Raw genomic sequence first — 23,276 nt, 5'->3', positions numbered from 1 at the left:
GGTGGCTGTAATGAAAATGAAACCCAACAAATGCCCAAGGATAGACCTAAAAATAAACATTAGCTAGAAATTCTTCTAGCTCAAACCTAATCTTATCTTATTACCTTTTCAATAAATGTCTCTTGAACTATCTTTCTGGCATGTTGAATAATTGAACTCGTGAAATTGTACATAAGCCCAATACATACCACTAATAGAAAAGCATATGCTGACTGCCCTCCTTGCTAACACTGACACTTTCAGACAAGCTAATTGCATTCACTCAGTGCTCTTCTTTATATACATAACATTCTTTTTCCCCCAGCCAATACTGCTTTTGCTCTGTTAGATGCCCAGTCTAGTTGGCCAAGTACATTAACTCCTCTATTCATCAATACACTCTGGTGGGACACTATTCTCAAAAGGTTGTTCTGCTGGATGCTTCCTCCAACTTTACCAGACAGACAAAAGCTACTTCTGTGACAGTCATCGTAGTCAAGACAAATGCATATAATGAGACAAGTGACTTGTGAGTGCCCAGTGTCTTGGACCCTCTGTGTTGGAATTTGTTTTTTTAACACCTGGTTTCAATATCAGGTTGATGACACTTGTCAATTTGCATATGCAGATGACCTGTTTTCTTCAGCAAGGAATCTTCAAGCTGAACTTAACCGTTGCCAATCAAGTCCTAACTAGTCTGCATCATTGGACTATACAGAACAAACTAAATTTTTCTTCGTCCAAAACTAAAATGCTTGTATTCCAAGGCAGGTTCAGCCCAAAGTGCCATCCATTCATTAAGGTCTTCAGTGACCCATCTGGTCACTGAAGCAAAACATCTTTGAATCACCCTAGATAACAGATCTATGCCATTTAAAGCACTTGGCTGATAAAATTATGATATACAGGGCTCTTAATTAGTCTCCAAGTGGAAATGGGGTTTCAACAAGAAAACGCTACAATTGCTATACAAAGCAGTTTTTTTTTTTTCCCCCTCATTGTCAATTTTTCTGTGAGGTGGAGGCTTGGTTTTGTTGCATCGTGGTTGGCTACTGTCTGAGCAAGTGATAATGCTCCAGGTAGGATATGAACCAAATCAGGAATAACATCCTTGAAGAACAAATGATTACAACAATGCTTATACAGACTGAGAAAGTTATAGAATACTTTATCAGGATTGTTGGACTTACTCCACTAAGGGAGCAGTAACTAGATCCTTTTTCCTAAAGGTTTCTTACACATGTACCAAGGAAATTAGTTCCTGGTTTCACAGTAACAACTACCTCTCAAACCTCACAGGGTACCCATCACTCAATTCCAAGCATTAGTCTTAGAATCTGATTCTGACCTTTGTTACTGTGGTACTCATTAGGACTGAGCTTATGTCCTCTGTTCATGCTACATTTTTGAAGACCTGACTCCTTCCTGTAGAGAATTTCATCTTAGGACTGACACTTGCCTCAAAGAATTTGCAAACAAGTCTTCATTAGAAGAAAGCTCCTTCATCACCATGCTTTTTGCAACAGCTCCTCATTGATCCTGCAATCCTGACATGTTCACTGTTAGCTTCAGTCTCTACCCCTGTGGATGGGACCTTCAGTGGTTTATGCTCCCCTGCAGTACTATTATAATTCTTTTTAATTAAGACTGTACATGAATAGTTGTGGCCTGCCTCCTGATGGCATGGACTGGGGAACAGCCTTCTTAGTTCAGTTGTTTCTGGTAGCCATAAACAACTTAATATAGTGCATAAACATAGCACTGTATACATTTGTAGCCACTTATAAATTTCTGTATCAACAGTCTACCACATTGATACTTAATTCTATAAATGCCCTACATTTTCAAATAACATTCAGTGCCCAGACTTTTCTGGTGACCAAGAGGACAGCCAAAGTATAAGTGAATTTCCAAATATCCATTGTTTAGTCAGAAAGAGCTGCATGGAATTTGGTGACTTACATTTTTGAGGCACAATGATTACATTCAGTATCACATCTTACCTGCAACAATTTATAATTAAATTTTGAAATAATAAGGATATACGCTCAACAATGTTTTATAAATAATATTGTAATAATAATTTCAGTGGGCTGAATCAATATGAGAATGATAGTCTTGTTATCTAACTTTTCTTGTCATAAAAATACTAGATCTATTAGAGGAAAACAGATTTGAAATTGGTGTCCAAGACCTATCTAGCCCACATCTTTTTCTCTTTTGATGAAAAATATTTGGTGACCTATGTAATTGGCCACTTAACATTTTGGTGGTCACATCAGTTTATTAGAAATTTGGCAGTAGTAAGTTGTTGACAAACTTCTTATAATCCTTTATAAATCAAATGTGTATAGTTTTCACATTTAAATATTAACCAAGTCTCCACTTGGTGAGAATAAGTTATGAAACTATTTTGAAATAGTTTAAAGCTAAATGGTTGAATTGTTTGTTCCACTTTTATATGTAGCAGTGGCAGAAGCACTGTGTGAAGAAAAGTGGTAGCTCCTTGACACTTTTGCTTTCAGGTGTTCTTTTTTGCCTTTCTTTTTAATTCAGGTAATTGGTTTTTAACTCTGAATCCCATCTGCATAGAAAACTAATATTTTGTGTAACTAAACTGTTGTCTAAGAAGTATGGCTAGCACCCTTAAACTATCCACTCATGATCACATTACTTCACCTTTTCTCACAAGGATTTCAGAACTGCCATAACTTTCATTTAAGTGAATACATTGTTCTCACCAGAAAACTTTTCCAGCCAGATGGCATGATGAAGTAGCTGGGTGGGGAAGTGTAATACTTCACAATATTATAAAATTTTCTGTTATTTATAAATGACTTAAAGCAATCCAGAGCAAAAATAAATTGCTTAATTTAACATTATATGCTTCTATTGCATTGACCTGCATTGCATAGTATGTTCAAATTAATATTGATTGAGCAGTACCATTCGGTACTGCGAAAATTGCTTAAATTTTAGCTGGGCAGTCAGTTAAATTCACTGGGCTGTGCACCCATTCGATAGGTCCTGGGAAGAACACTGCAAATAGGTGAACAGAATTGATTGTGGTAACATGTTATTTTTCCAGTTTTTTTTTTAAATTTTGTCTCTGAGCTATTGGTGAATAACCCCATTCTGATGAATATACATAATTCAATGTATCAGTTAATCAAGAAATTTTTTCGGAAAAAAGTGATTTTCTGTACCTATACCAAGCAAATGAAGTTCTAGGTGCTGAAATTCTTTTCACTCAACCTAGAGTCTAAGAGCTGTGCTAAATTCTTTGGTAGGTCAGTGATTATTTGAATATATTATTTGATCAACTTTCACAAGAAAGAATGATTTGCTTTCTTGTGAAAGTTGGGTTTTTTATGATGTGAAGTTTTCAAAAGAGTAATACTGTAGAAGGAATCTAGATTAGTATACCTACATAAGTCTATAAAAAAAAAATATATATATATAATAATAAATTTAATACAATGATAAGTTAAAATGATTCTAGCATTTGTTTTTTTCTTGGAGAACACCACTTATCCTATTTCATGTGGAAATAGGGTGTACTGTGCCAATTGTAATGGTCCCCTCCTTAACATGTAGGTTAAGAATAAGTGTTTTTGCTTCTCCCATCAGGTAGTGAATAAAACTTGGCTCTTAGTTTTTAGTCAATAAAAAATGTATACCATCGTAAAATTATCGTATTTTTTTTTTCTCTCTAGTCTTTTAGCTTTGAAGGATGGCAAGAGGTCAGCAGAAAATCCAGTCTCAACAGCGAAAGCTGAAAAAACAGCAAGAAAACAAAAAAGCTGCTGGACATGACCAAAAGGCTGCAGCACAGAAAGCTTTGATTCATACTTGTGGTGTTTGTAAGGTAAAATTATGTAGTTATTTTTTATTTCTAAATTTAAATAACTTTCAGGTTTTCTTTGTTATTGGGCAGTGGTTCTAAAATGGTATGCCATGAGATTAGAAAAAACTCCATTGATCTCAATGGCAGTCACTATTTAAGTGCCATGAATATGCATCCTTTAACTTCAAGTGTGACTTGAGTGACAAAAGATTGAGAACCACTGTTATAGGGTATAAAACACATTCATTTTCAAACTTGGAAAACAAATTTTGCATGTTAAATCTTAAATGGCATGTAAATGATTTCTTCTGTTACTGTATTTCTCTAATACTTGAGGGGAAAAAAGCTCTTAAGAAATTTGAGAAACAGACTGTATATACAAAAGCATGTTTCCAGAAAGTGATTCTTGCATTGCTACTATTGGTACATGCAGCAGTCTGGAAAGCAAGGTGTCTGGGATTTCAGCCCATGTAAGTCATAATGGAACAAATGAATACATGGGCTGTTTTGGGGTAACTAAAACTAAGGAATAATGGAGAAGATAGTGTCACTCAGACATAAGTTATGCTGAATTTTGATTATGTTGAGTACAAAGGGGTTATGCTCTTAGTTAAGAGGAATATTAAATCTAAGGCAGTGCATCCAGTTGAGTTGAGTAACTAGTGCAATGATGAGTCAGTTTTGTGTGATGTAAGCACTGGGAAAACAAAATTGAGAGGAGTGTATTATATAGGCCTAATGACTGTAATGAGTACACCAAACAACTGTACAGGAAAATAGTACCAGTAAATCAAATGTCTCATAATGGAGGATTTTAACTTTCAAGATTTTGACTGGAATTTGTGGATTGATCACTTACACACTAGCAAAACTTTTGTGGATTTATTGGACAACTTTTTTACACTCAGGGTAGTGAAGAATGAAAAAGACTTGGGGTAATTGTGTAGTCAGACATGAAATTCTGTGAGCAGTACAGACATGCTACTTGGACAGCTCATGGGATTTTTATCAATGATATACAGACCCTTTGCTGGTAGGGATAAGGAGATGATTATTCCTTTGTATAAGGCAATAGTTAGGCTGCATCTTGAGTACTGTGTACAGGTCTGGAGGCCTTGCTTTAGGAAGGATGTAAATCTAGTGGAATGGGTGCAGAGAAGAGCAACCAGATTGGTGAAGGGAACAAAAGGGTGCTCTTACCTAGAAAGGCTTCAGTTCTGCAAGTTGTGTGTCGAGACTAGGCACCTGCATGGAGATCTGATTGAGGTGTTTAAAGCCTTGAATAGATTAAGCAAGGTTGAGTAAACATGAACCATAATTTTTTTTAAGATAGACTTAGGAACACTTATATGCATGGTGGGGGCATATGACTCCTCTGTCCACCCCTGAATATGTCCCTGGTACATTATAGTTTCCATTATCTTAACTTATTTCTGCTTTAGTGGATAATATGGATTGTAAAGTTAATTGAATTGTAAAAATTATGTAAATGACAATCAATTTGTTGATTGATACCCATAGCCTCATTTAGTCTAAAGACAAGATTTACTAAGAATCTGAAATGTCACATGCTAACAATCTGTAACTAGTGCACAGTAAACATTTATCCATTGATGGAAGTTTTTCTTGCTGTGGTTCATTTGTATATGCTAGTTAAGTTCCACCAGTCTGATAAATGGGCAGCCAACATGTATGAAGTTTTCATTATTCCTCATAATGTTTTGGAAATCAAAAATTTACAAAATTTGATAATCCAGTATTGAGATTGCACTTAACTGTAACTAATGATCATGTATGGATTGGTGGGCTAACACTGAAGCATCTCTTTATTTTCCAAGATATAGCTAAGGTATTGCACAAATATAATACCTTGGTTGTGTGCTTGTGATAAGTAAAGGTATCCACCAATGGGTAAGTGGTATTATCCAACCAAAGGCCTACCCCAAAGCTGAATCATGTATTGGTTCAGCTTTGGGGTAGAAGTTTTATATTTCAGTTTTGGAATTAAAAGCTGCTTCAGTGAGTTATATTTCTGTTATTGTTGATATAATGTGGCCATTGTCTTATTTGTCATTGTACCTGGACACCAGCTGTTTAGATTTTATTAAAATGATATACACCTTAGTGTCTCTTGACAACTGCTTTCTCCAGATATTGCCATTGGAGATCACATGTTATCTAATGATGAACCAGTAACTTCTGAGATAGGCTGTTATCAGTATTTCATTTTAAATAAGACACTGCACTTTGATTTAGTGAGGCTATTTGAAAATACTACAATACTAAATAACTAGGTAGTAAGTCATGAAGGCAAAGTTAATGCTGTTATGAGCATTATGACCATTGCATTTACTAATGTGTGTTTTATATACAAGAGTAAATTTACTTTGCCTTCACAATGAGTTACTACATAGTAACTTATTATGAAGGCATGCTTAGTCTTCAGTAGCAGTTTTTTCAATTATATCAAAAAGAAATCAAACCTGATATTTATTTGAAAGAGGTTGAAATAATAGAAGCACCACTGGAAGAAGAGACAAATGTGCTATTGGGTGTAAAAAAAAATTCAAAGTGAGAAGTGATCTTAATTAAAGATGTGAGGAACTGGAGTTGCTTAACTTTGCCATGCCATTCATGGCAAGATATGAAACTTGTGCATTCCTTCCTGATTAATGGCTAATTCCAAAGTTTTGAATGGGTTTAGTGGCAATGAAGTTTGGAACTTTCAAAGGGCACAAGAAGCCATTTTGGCATTGTACAGTGTTTATTTGAAATGTGAAATTTTTTTTTTTTTTTTTCTGATATTGAACAATTAATGCTGACATATACTGGTTGTCTACTTTTTTTAAACAGTAGTGAGAGATCTAAATGTGAGTAACAAGAACAGAAGTATGATACTTTGTAATTTGATGCCAAACAGATAAAGCAAGAGTTGAACTGAATCTTAATGCAAAATATATATGATGTATAAGGAGAGTGTTTATCTGTTGTCCCTATTGAATATGCTGCTGCTTCAAGTGGCTCTGAAAACTGTTGAATGAACTAGGACCTGCTCAGAATGGCTTTCTTCAAGCCAGCTGACTAGAATGAGCACTGATGGAGCAGCCAACATAATTGGTATCTAACTTGCACTGCATAAACAGTTATTTATTACAATATATAGCAAAGACTTTTATCCCTTCAGAAATTATTAATATATTTGAGTGAAGTATGCATAAATGGATGTGAAAATTAGTGCCAGTAACTAGAAGGGTGAGGATAGTAGAAAAGGAAGTGTAGTAGATAGTGAAAGAATGTTAATATTCTAAAAGTTATGATGAATTAAGAAAATTATGGGCTGAATTACAAAGCCAATAGAAGGTGGGTGAACTGTAAAGTAAAATTAGTACAGTAAAATACAAATAAGATAATAAATAGTGGTACAGCTATCATCGAATGTGGGGAGATACAAATAAGATAATAAATAGTGGTACAGCTATCATCGAATGTGGGGAGAAACTTTTGGATAAAGGTCGAATATAGGTAAGGCAAATGTGCAGAATCTGATGTCAGCTGAAGCAAATATTGATACATCAGGCAATTTCATCAGGGGACTACACCTGACTAGGAACTTCATTTCTATACTTGTCTGTAGTAGTAGAAGAAAGGCCAAAAAACAACAAATGTAATTAGCATATTCAAATACAGTATGGACAAGGTAGTCCCAGTGCAGTGTCATTTATTAAGGTAAAAATAAGGATCAAGTTAGAATAAAATATGGTTAATATAAATATGTAGGTTTTTTTGTGTCAGATTCACAAGTTGCAATTTTGTGGAGACTGAAATTCAGTAATTTGGAACAAGCACATGGTATAGGGTGAGGTATTAAATTGAGGATAGGGAAGGGAAAAGGAGTGTTTAAATTAAGATGAAAATAGTAATAGAAGTGGGATAGTAGGTATGTTCGTATCACCCTTGTTTACACTTAATAGTTTTAAGAACGATAGAAAGCAGAAAGAGGAAAAAAATTGCAGTCGGGGTTGCCCGCGGAATGAAACCCCAACTTAGGTAAGGGTAGCATTCTGCTGAACACTATGTAAGTTGGATTTTATGCGTCAGAATTTCCCTAAATAAGCATTTAGGGAAATTCTGCACTTGCAACTATGCGTGCTGAATTTTATAGAAGCAAAAAAATGTTCGATGAACATGTAAATAGAATTATTCAATTTTTTTATCTCATGCACAGGAAAAATTTATAAAAAATTTCAAAATTATAAATTTACAAAAAGAGGAGACAGGCATAACGTCAGCAAGTTTTACCTTTCGAGCATTGTTGCTAGAATTAAATTTCCAGCTGATAAGCACACTGCTATGGAAGTTGAGGGCTGTGGAGATTTAGAAGGCGTTTGTTCCAACACATCACAATTTCTGTGCAGCTGCAGAATCGGCACTGACTACTTCACCACATACTTTAATGTTTTGGAAACCAGTGGGTTCTTGAACCTATTAAACCGCCCATTGCTTGCCACGAACTTAGCTTTGGGTTTGCTGTACTTATCTGTAATATCTTCATAAATACTTCTTGCTTTTGCTTGAATTGCCATTGAACTCAGGGACACACACACACACACACACACACACCAGGGGTGTGTGTGTGTGTGGGGTTCTTGACTTTGAGTTAATTCATTCCTAGCACGTGCTCATAAAGCAGGAATTTATTTCCCATAGACAATGTTAAAAATAGGGGCTTCGTTCTCAACAGTGAAATTAGTTTGTTTAAACAATGATTGATTTATCCAAAGAAATGAAAACATTGCCTGTAAAATCAAGCAAATTATAATAATAGAGAAATTATTTATGACTCAAATGTTAAAGGATGTTTATTCTTCATAGACTAAATGCACACTTGTTGATCACCCATTATTGGCTTGGCACTCCTTGGTTTGTTTCACAAGGAGTCACCTTCAGAAATGCTTTGAGGCATTTATTTCCACGATAATCTTCTCTTTTCTTTATAAATTTGAATAGCACGCATAAGCATTTTTTTAACGGAATGCACAAATTGCAACTAACATTTGCATGGAGTAACAAGTTTACGAAGCAAAAAAATTAACGAAGAGAAGATTCTGAAAATTTGTTTTTTTATACGATTGAAGATTTCAGTAAAAGGCAAACACATTTCACAATAATAACGTAAAAACCTACACAATTCCAACTATCGGTATTTTCACAAATGCAATAAAATAGTTTACTACTCGTTTATAATTGCTTGCAGAACAGAAAAGCCCAATAAAGTGCAAATTGTTTTTGTTTTATGGTCGTGACTTCCAGAAATGTGCTTTAGAAAAATATCACATAAAATATTGGTTCTTATAACATAACAATGAAGGTGTAATGGGTTTAATGATTTGAATTGGTAACTAATACAATTTACACTATAAAAACAACCTAATAGGGAGTTATAAAGCAAAAATTTGAAAACTTTCAAAGTCATGGAATGAATTACCAAAAAACAATGTTATTGGGTTCACATTACAATATTTTTGTGATACGATGGTAACGGATTAATATCGTAAAGCACGGTACACTGTATCGTATAACTACACGTGTGGTTTGAAATGCGGTATTTATGAATGTTTAACATTTAATTTTTTGCAATTAATATTCATATTTTCAATTTTGTTGATACTTGATGCTTTTGAGGGGAAAAAGTTCTTAAAGCAAGAACTGCCTGTATATATCCATTTTTAAAAGATCTGAGCTGCCCTTTTGGAGCTTGTCTTTAAATTATGTTAAACCTCAGAAGTTATGGTAAGTAAACTATTGTAAAAGAAGCTAATAGGGTGGAACAAATTAAAACTGCCATTCCATGAGAATAGAATATTCCCTTTGTCTACAATAAAGGGAGGGGGAACTGGAGCAGCAATAAAAAAATTTATTTGTGGTGCAAAAGTTGGAGCTTGAAACAAACTTGAGTGATAGCAACAAGCACTTGCACCTAATTTACCAATCAGAGCAAGCTTTACAAGAAAAAACTTATCTAGTTTAGCAACATTCAAAGTTGCTGTGTCTGACTATGAAAATTTAAGGACAGTTTTTTTTTTTTTGCAAAATGTTTGCAATCAGTTTGGATCTGTTGACAAAAAAAGCTACACACTGGTTTTGTCCTGTACAGTCCATTCTTGAAAAATAAGTCAAGGTATTTTTAATCCTGAAAAGAATGGTAATTACATATTTGCCATTCAAGGAGTCTTGTAATGGTGGAAAATCAAGTAAACAAATCGGTCTACTGTTATTCCACAAAGCAGATGGCAATACAAAATTGCACCCACTTGATGGGTAAATTTATAAGCTAAGACCTTTTAAAGAATTTGATCAACTTCTATGATTATGAGGCCAATAAAAGTGCTTGGCTCATAGCAAACACTTCAATCTTTGTTATTGAGAGTGGATAGAATTACTCAGAAAAAAGGAAATTGATTCTAGATTGTTGCCTAGCACATTGGCTGAAACACTTAGATTGTTCTTGCCTACCAGTACCACCAGTTTTATGCAACAACTGGTTAGTCATTTTGGACTATAGAGCCTACCTGATAAGGTACTTGATGTGTGAATACCTTGGATACTATTTGTAATCTTGTTGTCACTCAGGACAGTTTTGTATTATATATAATAATAAACTAATTCAGAAACAATGACTGTGGAGAGAATATCAGAAACATGGTCCAGCAAATGAATGTGGTAGAAATGTTGAGGAATTGGACTTTGAACAGGAATTTAAGTCCAAGGTCATAGTGAAGTTTCTACCATAGCATTGGCAACACTAGAAGAGGTGTTAAGCAACCAGCAAAACAGTAACATTTGTTACAAGTGATGAGAGTAAAAAATTGAACATACTGCATTGTAAAAAAAAAAAGCTCAAAATGGATTGACCAGTGTTGGCCTGCAGTAACATTTAACAATTCATTTAACTGAATAATGGATGCATTGTCCAAAATATGCTAAGGCAACCATTAAATGTTAATAAAGTTGTATACCAGAGTGACATCAGCATTGATTGTAGTATTCCTCAACTGTTTCCTTTTGATCTCCATTAATTGTTTTGTTAATTAGTTTGGCCATAAACACAAAATAAACTTTTCATTAAACAACCTAACATATACATTTATTAAAAATATGTATTTAAACTGAGCAAGGTATTTTTTTTCTGTTCAGTTTTGGCAGAACACTATAGTTGTGTGCTTTAGGAGCAGCTCTTTGTTTACAAAGAGCTGATGTAAACAACTTTTAATTGAATTAATTGGTTTGTATACTTTCCTATAATATCAAGGCAATTCTTTTACTGGTTTGATACTAATTATGCTATATTTTCATTTCAGTTTAAACCATGTTAATTTCAGGTTTTGTGTTATCTTATAAATAAAAGAATCTAAACAATATTTTTATCACTATTTGACAAAGCTTTTGTTAGATATCTACCAAAAGAAATGGTAATGGTAATTATATCTCCTTCAACTTTGTAGTAATGAGATTCTACTGTTGTAATTGCATTCACCTTTTATATCTTTAATTTTATGATTAGAGAATATATAAAGTTATGCAACAGCCAATTCTAAATTTAAATTTTGATGCCAGATGAGTTGGGCATTGCTGATACAAAGGTAGTTCCTAAGGGGCTTTTGAGAACTGAAAGATATCACATTTGTTCATATGATAATCTTTCTGTTAGACTACTTCAGCATTTGAAAACTTTATTTCAAAAGCAAGTTTTTTTTTTTGTAAGAATTTCTCTTTCTCTGTGTGTACATAACTGCATCAGATCAAAGTGGCCAACTTTGAAATGGGAAACTGGTTTCTTGTATGAAGAAACCAGTTTCCCATTCTATGTTGCCTGCATCTACTATAAGTTGCTTTTGAATGGAAATTTGTGCTTAGCAAAGGTGAACATAATTAAAAACAAACCTAGGTTTCCTATAACAGTATAGTCTTCAAATGTCTTGGTGCAAATCTTTAATGCACCAAATGCAAAAGATTTGACACTTCAAGGGCTGTGGATCATTGGTATTTCAGTGCCAAAAGTTAAAGCATTTATATTAAAAGAGAAATTAAGCACTTTTTAACCTACATAAGAGTTTAGTTATAATGGATGGAAATCTGACTTTTCATAGTGGCAAAAGGTTTGACATAAATGACCACATAATTAAAGTAATGCCAGTGAATGCAAAGTTAAGTTTCTATTGACAAGGTTAGCCAGAGTGTGAAACTGGAAAAATGAGCATGAATGGCTACAGCTATTCAGTTGAGCTTCTATGGGGGAAAAAATAGATTAATAAAAAGGGAAAACAGATTCAGAGCAGGATAGTAATTCCTCAAATTACTTCTATTATTAACAGAATTTTATTTCATATCTTGTCACTTTCTGCTGTGGCGCCTCTGTAGCCAGGTGGGCAGGAGCAGCAGTGTGTAGCACACGCTTCTTGATTAGACTGGGGTTAGAGCCCGTGACCACCAAATACGGAGGATGCGGAAAGGTCAGGGAATGACCACCACATATTCCAGGAGCAATATGGCCTTAATTGCTAATGCTAAAAACCAAATAACAAACAAAACTTTCTGCTGTAGAGGTGTATGTTATACCATGTTACCAGAGATTAGTATGAACATAAGTAAATAAAAATACACATTATGCATGTTGCCCCCGTATGTTATATCATGTATGGGTTTACAAAGAGATGAGAAAAAACATTAACTTATCTAGTGGCGCATGTACTGCATGTTTCAATGTCTGTCTTGTCTTAACTGCAAACATTTGATCAACTACTATAATGATGGGGTTGTGTAATTTGCTCATGAAATGCTTTTCTGTAATCCTTTGGCTGCTATACTAAAGGGATGTACTTTCATCAGTAATATCAGCACTTGTACTTTTTGAATAGTATGACCTAGAGCTATAATGCTCAGTATGTTCTACGCTGATATCAATATTTGTAAAAGAATAAAAGTTTACTTCAATGTGATATGTAGAACACTTCCATATGATACTCTCCAGAAATTAAAAAATCAAATCTTGCATTACTGTAATAAATAAGTGCTTTTTGAATACATGAATATAGTTCAAAATTTCTTTGGGTAGAATTGCTACATTTGCTTTGACAGTTTTATTATTGCCAAAATATAAAAGTTATTAGTTTTTTCTGAGAGTACCAGAGTTACTTTTATATTAATTCATAACAAACTAGTAGATGATTCAGAAATCATCTACTAGTTTCTCATAGTGATGAGTTTCTGAATGAGTTATTTTCAGTTTATTGGATAATAACTTAATTTAGTAATTAAATTCAGATGGCAACCAATGTTATTTTACTGAAACTAGACAATTTTGTTTTGATCAGACTAAAAGAATTTAGAGGTGACTTAGATGAAATGGTAACCATGTTTCAAAATGGTGGATAAAATTATTCCTTTCCTCTCCCATTGGAGTATTTGAGCATCTCAATGGGGCTAGATGATAAATTTTGGTTTCAGTGGATTAAACAGAAATGATGAAATTAGGAAGTGTCCCATTTGCACTTTTTTCCTTTTAAGTATTACTAAAAATCTAAAGAATTTGCTAGTGTTCAAAAATGTGCCACACTTCTGCTCCTCTATAATTTGCCTATAGATTATTATTATTTATTTTTTTTTTTTACCCACTAAATGGTTAATTCTAGTGGCCAAGTTTTGAAAATTTGCACTTATATCCAAAATAAATTTGTGTTTACCTGATTGTTTTGAATATACCTATTAACTTGGAGGGGGGGGTACTTTCTAGGCAATTTTGTTTTGGCAAGACATGGGATATAAATTCTGTCCCAACGGGTTATAGAAGCCCTTGTAAAAAAAAATCCACTTTAATACTTCATGATATGAAGTGTTTATATATTAATTACTAATACCTAGGCCCTTTACAGGCAGCCTTTATGGCAGCTAAAGCTTTCCTGAAGTTTATCTAATTTGATATTCTTTAATTTGGCTGCATGAAGTTAAATGAGCAAATGATATACCAGTCTTTTAATTGTTTGATTTATTATTTTTTTTTTTCTAGGGTAAATATCTTATTAGTTATGTATGCATTTGATAGGTGCATTTAGGCAGATTTCTGTGCACACTTGTTTACCTATAAGTTGTACACTGAATGAAGAGCAGTTCTTTTAGCCATCAGAACAACCTTGGGTTGTTGGGCCTGGACTCCATAACTTTCCAAAAGCAATTTCATAGGATTGTGGGCACATGCAATTCTTAGTTGCTTTTCTGCAGATTGGACAGTAGTTGATCCATTGCTGTAAACTACTGATTCCACCTCAATCCATCATTTCCCATTAGGTTGAGATATGATGGCTTAACAAGCCAGTGAAGTATGGTGTGGTTACTTTCATGCTTTTGGAACCATTCCCAAATAATCCATATCTTGTGATGAGTCTTGTTTTTTTTTCTTTTTTATCATGTTGGAAGTAACTTACCAGAAATAGTGTTCAGGTAGGCAGTGGCATTCATATGTTGACTGTATGTAGTTTGTAGCACAAACTTACATACAGATTAAAATTAAAAATGGCAGCACCAGACAGGAAAATTTAATTTTAGTGTTCCCCCCCCCCCTCTATTTCCATCGTTAATGGAGCTGAAAATTTAAAAATCACATTAGTTATGCATTATTCAATGCTTATCAAGGGGAAAAGTATTCTGATTCAAATCTATCATTTACTTTTTGTGTTAAAATTAATTTTTTTATTGCACTTCGATAAATTGGTCAACTACTGAGTGCCATGCACTCAGTAGTTGACAGATTTATTTACTTATTTTTTATTTTATATAATTGAATAAATTTATGCTTAATAAACTGTTAATATACTAAATTTGTTGTTCTTATTCGAAAAACTTTGTTACTAAAGTAACAATATCAAGAAAAAAATAAATTTTCATTTTCAATTTTTCCTGACAGCAAAGAATGAGTACCGGCACCCTTTTTTTTTTAACAAAAATGTGTTATATGATAATTATTACAATAATATAGCTATAACCAAAATTACAATTCATAATATAAATTATATCTATAATAATTCTATTCTTTATATAGAGGTACTAAATAAACATCAATTATAGATCACCACAAAATTAAAAAGATACCGTATACCTTTTTATAATGAAATAAATATAAATTTTTTAAAAAAGTTTAACTAACTTAAACCCAAATTACGTGGCACCCCTGACTTAACGTATTAAACTTCCAGTCTGTAGTTTTGGCAACCTGAACAATGGTTCCATTGACTTGTGCTGCTGTTGGCATATTTGTAAGCATAGAATAGGGAACTTTTCAGACCAGGCAAACAGCATTGGTGGTCCTATACCCATGGCTGTTTTTTTTTTTTAATATATACCTGCTAGAGCCTAGAATTTGCCTTTGCTGTGCTCCATCTGTGACAGGGTCTGAAGAATTACACTTCTGGTATACCATTTGCACACCATCATAGTACTTGACCAGTTGTCATTGTCTGTTATAATTACTGTTGGCTTTTCATATCAAGCTGTCTTGAGCCACTGGACTACTGTTGACAGAGTTGTGGATGATCACTTTAGTACTGTCAGTGATATGTGCATTGGCATGCATATTATCTCCTTTATATAACCTGGTGTGCTCTCGTCCAATTCCTTGGATGGAATGTAACCGTTAAACTGGCCATTCAGTGTATTAAGCATAAATAATGATCTTAAATATCACATCACATACAGCTTGTCATTGAAATTTTCCACCTAAAAAGAATGTATGCTTTTAGCTGAAAGTAAATGGATGTAGACAAATGATTGTTTGGGTATCAATTCAGCAGTAGTTACTTGCAAAAATGCAGTGCACATCAACACAAAGTGACCTTCACAAATGGTGATACAAGCAGCCAGGTGTTGTGGTAGGAAGTCAAAGGTACAAATCATTTGAACATCAACCCATGCTTTTTCTCTTATGCTATAAGTTGGGCAATGGTGGTAGGAGACTGAGGCAGAAATCACTGAAGGTCCTACCACATCCCAAATATGTTAAATAGCAACATCTAGTGAACAAACTGGACATGAAAGCACTTCCACATCATGTAGACCAGTGGTCTCAAATTGCATGCAGGCTAAATGCACGATCTGAAAACAGCTGACAGGCCGGATTTTTTTATTTTAACAAAATGTGTGAATATATATATATTGCACCGTACTTACCCCTAATGTATGGATACCACTCTTTTATAACCTGGTGTGACATGTGCGTGTGTGTGTTGCGTGTAAGTTTATAATAAGTTCGGAAATTCTTTCTCAACCTATTTATTCTCTTTCTTTTATTTATTAAATTTTTCTTCTACACATACAGAAAAAAATACATATGTTTGTATAAACATGTATTTTTTTACATATGTATTTTTATAAACTTTATTTCTTACTACAACTTGACACTTGATGGCATTTCGATTCTGATAAAGTTTGTAGCCTTGGAGGAAAATTACTAGAAACAATCTTCATCACGGATTGTAGATGCTCATCGGTCAGTCGGGTTCTTTTCTTAGACTTGTTAATTTTCAACTGCGAAAAAAACCTTTTCACATATAAATGTACCCCCAAACAATGTGATTATTCTTATTGCAAAAATTCGTAACTGAGGGTATTTATCTTTTGACAAGTATGAATAAAAGTTAATTCTTAGTTGAATCTTTGAATAAGATTTATATCACACTGAAAATTAATTAGCTCCATTTATAGATTTTCTGGTGTGTTGTTCACATTTGTTTTTAATGGTAATGAAAATAATATAAAATCTGACTCCAAATCATTTAAATCTTTCTTCAAATTCTTGTTGTAATAATGCTGTTTTTCTTGCATATTCTTGATTTTTCATTTGAAATAATAGGGCAAGATTTAAGATGTAGGAAATGTACAATATTTTTTGATTCCAGTTGTGTTTCCCATAATTGCAATTTAACTTTAAAAGCATACAAGCATACCTGTCAGTGATAAGTTTATTCTTTCCTTGCAACTCTTTATTGAGAATATTTAAATGCCTGGTTAAGTCAACAAGAAATGCTAAATCTGTTATCCACATATCATTATGTAGGTCATCGATGGTTTTGTTTTTTGTGTCAGGAAAACTTTGATTTCATTTATTAAATCAAAAAACCATTTTAATACAGCTCCTCGACTTAACCATCTCACCTCATTATAATAAAACATTTCTTCATACTCGCTTTCAATTTCTTCAAGCAATGCAACAAATTCTGGATGATTCAGAGCTCATCCATGGATAAAGTTTACTGTTTCCATAACATTATCCATCTGCAAACTTTTGGCACAAAGTGCTTCTTGATGAATAATGCAATGTATAGTGCAAAAATTATTCTGAAATTTTTCTTCTTTCACTATATTTTTTAATTTTACTGCTACTCCATTTTTTTTTTACCAACCATAGCAGCTGCACTATCACTTGCAAATCCAACCATTTTATCCCAACTTAATTTATTTATCTATTACGGTTTTTATTTCAGAAAAAATATCCTGTGCACCAGTTTTTTCTTTCATAGGAATTATTTCCAATAATTCCTCAATTACTTCAAATTCATCAGTAACACCTTGTACGAAAACGGCAAGTTGTGCTATATCTGTGATGTCAGTACTCTCATCAACTGCTGCAAAATCTATACTTTTTTTCTTTTAACTGACATCGTAAATCACTAGTGATTTCGTTAATATGTTCCGCTACTGACATCGTAAATCACTAGTGATTTCGTTAATACGTTCCGCTACTGTGTAACGGCTGACAAACTAATATTTTTAAATAACTGTTTTGTCAGGACAAAAGTTCAGCAAATTTAATCAAACAATCTTTAAGGAATTTGCTATCAGTAAATGGTTTTGATTGTTTTGCAATGATGTGTGCGAGAGCAAAACTTGCGTGAACTGTTGCTTCAGTAAAAAAATTGTCGTTATAAGCCAGATTTCAGAAACTAACTTTTCTTCCCTCAATTTGCCTTTCAGCATTTCAAATTTTTCTTTGATTTGTTTCATAATGGTGGCATAAATTGTATTCTTTTGGAACCAATATTCCCTTATTACAAATAAAGCATACCATTTTATTGCACACAACACCACAAAAGTACATAATTTCCCGTTTATCTTGAAAAACATGTCCTTCTTCGTCCACTTTTCTTTTATCCTTTAAAATAAATACAATAACCGAGCACATTCCAAGAATCATTGACACAGCTTTATATGTTGACGATTTCAGCATTTCCTATCACTCTCAGAATATGCAAAGTATAGAATGGCAGCTACAAGGAACAATAAGCAAATGGCCTCAAACAAATGGCTTCCGGATTTCCACACAAACTGCATGTCTACTTTTCTGTAGAAAACGAAACCTACACCCCAATCCTGAATTGAAACTTGGACATATTATCCCAGTAGTACCAAGCATAAGATTCTAAGGACTCCTCTTGGATAAGAAACTAACATTCCTTGATCACATTAAACAACTCAGACTTTCTTGCTTAAAGAAATTAAACATTCTCAGAGTTCTTTCTGCAACAACTTGGGGAGCAGATCGATATACACTTCTCAAACTTTATCGATCTATAGTTCGTTCCAAACTAGATTAGTATTAGTAATGGCTGCATAGTGCAAGAAAACCTATGGCTTATGCTGCACCAGCCAAAAAAACGACTAAAACAATGATAAAAAAATAATAATAATTGATAAAAAAATAATTAATAAAAGAAAAGAATTAAACCTATCATCCTATGCACTTCCCTGACCCGAAGGTACTATCCAGATCACCTTTGAATTTCCCCAAACTGTCAGCCTCTACCACCCATGTAGGCAACTTATTCCAGTAATTTATAACTCTCTGGCTAAAATAAAACTTCCTGCAGTCCAATCTAAACATTCCCCCCCATAACTTGAATTTATGTCCCCTAGTTCTAGCATCATTTATAATCTTAAATTTTGTCCTCATTCATTTTACTGATGCCTCTCAGAGCCTTAAACACCTCAATCAAATCTCTAAGGTGTCTAGTTTCCAAACTCTGCAACCCATATATTCTAAGTCTTTCATCATAAGGATGCCCTTTTGCCAATCTCACCAGGAGAATTACCTGTCTTTGCACCCTTTCAAGAAGCTGTCTTTCTTTAGATGCGGCCTCCATACTTGAACACAGTATTCCAAGTGTGGTCTAACAAAAGCCTTATATAATGAGATTATCACGTCCCTATCTCTACTTGCAAAAGTTCGATAGATCATCGATAGGACACCATGGGCCTTCCTTGCAACCTGTTTACAATGCTCAGAGAATTTCATGTCTGACCGTATCATAACACCCAAGTCCCTTTCCTCCAGTACTGGGTTTAGTTGAACTCCACCAGGTGAATAAGTTATTTTGGGATTACTGTTTCCCAGGTATAATACCTTACACTTTGTTGGATTAAAGCATAGCTACCATTTTTCTGACCATTCCTGAAGTCTATCTAGGTCTCTCTGAAGATCAGCTTGACAGTGATCATTAACTACTCTACCAATTTTAACATCTGCAAATTTAGACATCATGCCCTCTATCCCTTCAATGTTGTTTATGAAAATTAAAAACAACAGTCGTCTTAATATTGATCCTTAGGACCCCACTTCTTACTTCAATCCAATCTGAGGAATAGCCATTTATCACAACTCTCTGCCTCCTGCCCTGAAGCCATCCTGCTATCAATCTAAGGATTTTCCCAGTGATTCCAGCCTGTTCCACCTTATAAAGCAACCCCTCATGTGGGACTGAGTCAAAAGCTTTGCTGAAATCTAAATAAACAATGTCAAAATTATTCCCTAAATCCAGCTTGTGAGTGACCCTTTCAAAATAGCAAACCAGATTTGTTAAACATGATTTTCCCTTTACAAAACCATGCTGAGTATCCTGGGAATTTCAACTTGATCCAAATGATCCTGAATTCCACCCTTGATCATTGCCTCCATGATTTTCTCTGCCACTGAAGTCAGACTGACAGGTTGATAATTTCCCACTTCACTCTTAGAACCACCCTTATGTATGGGAGATACATTGGCACTTTTCCAATCCAAGGGAATCTCTCCAGAGTCTAGTGAAGCTCACATAATTAGCCTCAATGGTTCAATACACTCACTTGCTGCCTCCCTTAAGATTATACGGTATATCCCATCAACTCCAGGAGCCTTACTGGCCTGTAGGTGCAAAAGGTTTTTTTCATTAAATAATCTTGCAAAATTTCAATATCATTAATTACATATTTTTCAACTTCGCTTCCAATTTCCCATTGCCACAAAAGGTTTTTCATTTGTAAATATCGATGCAAAATAACTGAGTTCATTGGCAGCTGGTGTATTTAATACTATCCCCTTTCCCTTACGTAAAGGTCTGATCTAGTTTGTCCTGCTCTTCTTGGTATTTATATATGTGAAGAACTTATCCTCCCTCTTTGCTCTGTTTGCTAGTGATTTCTCATAAACTGCCTTTGCCTGTCTAACCTTTTCTGTGGCTCTATTACAGATCATCTTGTAGCTGTTATAGGCTTAAGTACTTTTTATTGCTCTGTAACCTTTCCATGCCAAATTTTTTTGCCCAAGTAATGTGGCAACTTCGCTATTCATCCAACTTGGAACCCTTCTCGGAGTTTTTTTTTGTTTAAATGGTAAATACACATTCAAGGTGTCTGATTAATGTTTTAAAAGCATACTACAGTTCAATTGTTTTCATTCTCTGCACGATATCTACCCAGTTAATAGAGGCCATGTAGGTACCTTAAGGCATCGTAATTTCCTTTTCTGAAATTAAAACCCATTCCTTTGCCTTTTACTGCTACTACCTCTCTCATCATCATCCACTGTGATCACTTCCTGCTACTGGTTCCTCTACTGTCAGCCCTGTTATGTAATTTTATTCATGGGTGATGATGAGGTCTAGGATATTCTTTTCTCTAGTACTTTCCCTGACATGCTGATATAAATAAATCATCTAGTTGATTTAAAAATTTTGTTCCCCATGTCAAGTTTCCTTCCCATTGCCTCCAATCAATTAGAGGCAAATTGAAATCACCCATAATAAGACATTGATGCTTACTTGGCCATTCCATTTGTAGAGGCTTTTGTCATAATCATCACAATCACCTGGTCTGTAGATTACTCCTACTCGCATTATACCTTTTTGTTTCCAACTATCTCACACCATACAGATTCTATACTAGCATGTGAAATGTCTGAATCTGGGAAAGCTATCGTCACACTCAGGCTACTTCTGATAAGAAGCATTACCCCACCACCCCTTCTATCTACTCTATCCTTCCTAAATACATTATACAAGCCATACTGAAACTAATCATCCCCAATTTCTGGGTGGCACCACGTCTCCGTAAGCCCTATTATGTCCGCGTTACTTGTTTTAACCAGCAGTTCGAATTTGCTCATTTTATTGAAGACACTTATAACATTACTATATAAACAATTAAGACACTGTTTTTGTATATTTAACAACCCTAACACAACCCTTGAAGTTTTTTAAGCTCTCTTCCCTGGCATTAGCTACCTGCTCACTTGAAACATTTCTGCCCCCAGAACATTTAGTTAATATGTCCAGTTGGGGTAACAGATAAGAACTCTTGAGGTATGTGCAAGAGTTACTTTGACCAATATTATCAGATAAACATGTGTCAGTATTACCCACATCCCTCCTAACTAGCAGTTTCCCTGAACCTTTAAGGTATCCTCAATAATACTGACAAAAACTTTTGCACCACCTTTGTTTAAGTGTATCCCATCTCTACAAAACAAATTCCTTCTACCTACAGGTGTGGGCCATGCTGATAGAAATTTCCCCCCCCTAAAGCCTCACAAAGTCCTTCATGTCTTGAGTTAATCCACAAGGCTTTTAACATATAATCCTTCCTGTCATGTCTGGGCAGAATTGCAGACACAGACATTGTGGCCTAGCTCGCAGCATTCCTCAGAATGGTCCTGTATTTTTCAAAAAAATCATCAGATCGTGTACGTTTAATGTCATTAGTTCCTACATGAATAATAATATTCTCTTTACCCCCCTTAAAATCTGACAGTCTGTTGGTGACATCATTAATAGTTGCTCCCGGCAGACATACCCTGGTTCTACTCTACCTCTCCTTATTACAAAAAATATTCCCTGTTTCCTTGACAATGGAGTCTCCTAATAAAACAATGTCCTTTTTAACCAAAGTAGTTTGCATTTGGTTTTTCTGTTTTGAGGCCCGAATCGGGTGTGCATCACTTGGTAGATTGCTGGAGTCTTGAGTCCCTGACGAGCTCCCAGATGCATTATTCTCGAGGGCAAGCACCTGTTTTTTCTGGGACTCAAATTGTTCCATCAGTGCACCAAATTGTAATTTAAGATTGGTGCACTTCTTACACAAAGAAAAGAATCCCCAGGTGAGCTATGATTAGTCACCAGGTAGACCTTGTGAAAACATTCCACAGGTTTCACAACAGATTAAATCATGACTCACCCTTAAATCGCCATCGGCTATTTCTGTGTGAGTCACGATACCCTGTGACGTGCTTAAGGCAGATCTTGTAACTACCATTATAAAATTAGCTAAATATCAATGAAAATTAACTTCTGGTGAGTTATGGGCTTGGCACACCTAGGGTCCTGAGCTGGATATCATCATTCTTCTTCTTGGTGATTCCTTTCTACTCTCTCTCAGGGTAATAGGGAAATTTTTTTTTGCCTGGTGCAGCATAAGCCTCAGGCTTCCTTGCACCATATGGCTAATAATAATAAAATAATATTATTAAAGTCAAACTGTTACAGGAGAACCTATAACAAAATAATCCAACAATATCTAAATAAATCAAATATTTAAAAGCAGTAATCCAATCCACTTAACTGAGGAGCCCTGAAGAAGCACGTCCACTCACCTCGAATGCCAACACTTGAATCGAGTGTTGGCATTCGAGGTGATTATGGAGCAGCTGTTTACGACTTGTTGAAACCAAGTGGTTTGAGATGGTTAGACTCCATATAGCACTCAGAGCTTTTCAAACTTCACCTATACAAAGCCTTTATGCAGAAGCCCATGAACCTTCATTAGAGCTTAGACGACAGAACTTGTTATTACACTATGCCGTCAAGATAATCTATCAGTGATCATTCAAATAGAGACTTTCTGTTTTCATATAACCGGGAAAACGTATACCAAACCCATCCACTGATGAATCAACCTGCCAACATCCGTCTGAAAGATTTACTACTTAGCCGAGAGCTAGATTATGACAACGTAGCTACTGCAGTTGCACAAATCATTCCACCATGGTGCATAGTTCAACCCATATACAATATGTATTTTCAAACCTGGGGAAAAAACACTATCAAGAAAAAACTACTAGCAGTTATATGCAGCATACAAAGAACAATATCCACATCAC

At 34.6% G+C, this 23,276-nt stretch overlaps 1 protein-coding gene across 1 annotated transcript in view; it reads left to right on the top strand.

Moving 5' to 3' along the window:
• LOC150076908 (transcriptional regulator ZNF706-like) overlaps positions 1-23,276 on the top strand; it is a 39,671-nt gene that overhangs the window by 12,308 nt on the left and 4,087 nt on the right. Inside the window, exon 2 of the mRNA XM_090386730.1 lies at positions 3,696-3,847. Coding sequence (XP_090242856.1) covers positions 3,713-3,847 — 135 coding nt within the window. The 5' untranslated portion in view covers positions 3,696-3,712. The remainder of the gene's footprint in view (positions 1-3,695; positions 3,848-23,276) is intronic.

The sequence above is a fragment of the Mastigoproctus giganteus genome, chromosome 12 (assembly GCF_048544385.1).
Source record: "Mastigoproctus giganteus isolate SK-2022 chromosome 12, ASM4854438v1, whole genome shotgun sequence".
Lineage (NCBI taxonomy): Eukaryota > Metazoa > Arthropoda > Arachnida > Uropygi > Thelyphonidae > Mastigoproctus > Mastigoproctus giganteus.
This window is presented reverse-complemented; position numbering and strand designations above follow the sequence as displayed.